The following is a 1,255-nucleotide window of genomic DNA, read 5'->3' as shown; positions in this document are numbered from 1 at the left end:
GTTCTTTTCTCTCTGCTTGATCAGAAAGATTTCATTAAAAGTAGATTCTTGTTGCATTCTTGTTTTACTTTTTTAAATCGCTTTAATATATTTAACATTCCTCTTAAAATGAGATGAGTATCAATAACACTTACAGCTGGTTTGAAAAATGTCATTTCTGGAAAATGTATTTGATACTTGCCTACTTGTCTTATTTCTATAGCATTACAACCTGGCTTTTAACATATATGTAAAATGGCATAGGTTTGCGATGATACTTGAATATGTTCTACGTGAAAAAAAGAAAAATGTCATCCTTTTGGAATACATTTCAAATCCAGTTGTAATACACAAATAAAACTCAAATAAAAGCTTTTGGAATCTAAGCTATTACACACCTGTAATGGAAGTCTGCCTCCGATTCCCAAGCGTGGCTGTGCTGCAATTTTCATATTTGCAGGTTCTGCAGTCCTCCCTGGTCAGGACCTCCAGGTGAGCGTTGGCAGGTTTGGTGGCAGTTCCCTGAGCCTCCCGCAGGAGCCTCTGTCCATTCCTTACCACGCAGCTCCTGTAGAAGATGGGCACCTCCTGACATTTCAGCTGCTCCCACTCCAGACTGCCATCCACAGGGCTGTCACTCAGGAAGTCAAAGCTCCACTTCTGCTTGGCTACTTCTAAGTTCCTCCACAGCAACTGCTGGAAGTCCTGCTGCAGCCTCTGGTGGTCCACCGGCCCAAAGAGATTTCTGCACACATGGTGAACTTTTAACTTCAGTTCCTCTTCCTTCCTCTGCAAATCTAACTGGGTGTCCATCACTACTTCACTGTGCAATGCCAAAAGTCGAGGGAAAACAGAACAATATTTGGCACCATTAACACAAGACAATTTGGGGGTGGAGACCACACCAAACACTGATATAAGAAGGTGACCCACAACTCATTTCAAAACCTTGAAGGCATTTTAATAAAATGTTTGTCAAAGGATGTTACAATTTTCCCTTTCAATCTAAATACTTTTTTGGATAATTCAAAGAGGACTTTTTGTGTTACAAAGTGATAATCAAACGCACAGTAGTGCACTTCAGTTTCTTTGGGCTAAGTGAAACAAGTACAATTGCAAAAACTTTTTTTTTTTTTATACTTTTTAATCCATAAAGGGACAATTTTAGTTTTCACTGGATAATAACTTATCTGTATGTACCTAGATACTATTACGAATCTGATACAAATGATAAAATGGTAACAAAATGTAACTAGATGCACTGTTTAAATTTGTT

The 1,255-nt window shown here is 38.4% G+C and overlaps 1 protein-coding gene across 1 annotated transcript; it reads right to left on the bottom strand.

Annotated features, from left to right (window-relative positions):
- Nucleotides 1-369: 369 nt before the first annotated feature.
- cdkn1d (cyclin-dependent kinase inhibitor 1D) lies at nt 370-863 on the bottom strand. The gene has a single exon (XM_041253935.1). The coding sequence runs from the start codon at nt 790-792 to the stop codon at nt 370-372; it is 423 nt and encodes a 140-aa protein (XP_041109869.1). The 5' UTR covers nt 793-863.
- Between the last annotated feature and the right edge of the window lie 392 nt (nt 864-1,255).

This window comes from Polyodon spathula, chromosome 7, assembly GCF_017654505.1.
Source record: "Polyodon spathula isolate WHYD16114869_AA chromosome 7, ASM1765450v1, whole genome shotgun sequence".
Lineage (NCBI taxonomy): Eukaryota > Metazoa > Chordata > Actinopteri > Acipenseriformes > Polyodontidae > Polyodon > Polyodon spathula.
Note: the sequence above shows the minus strand (reverse complement) of the source record. Positions and strands in the feature narration are given on the sequence as shown.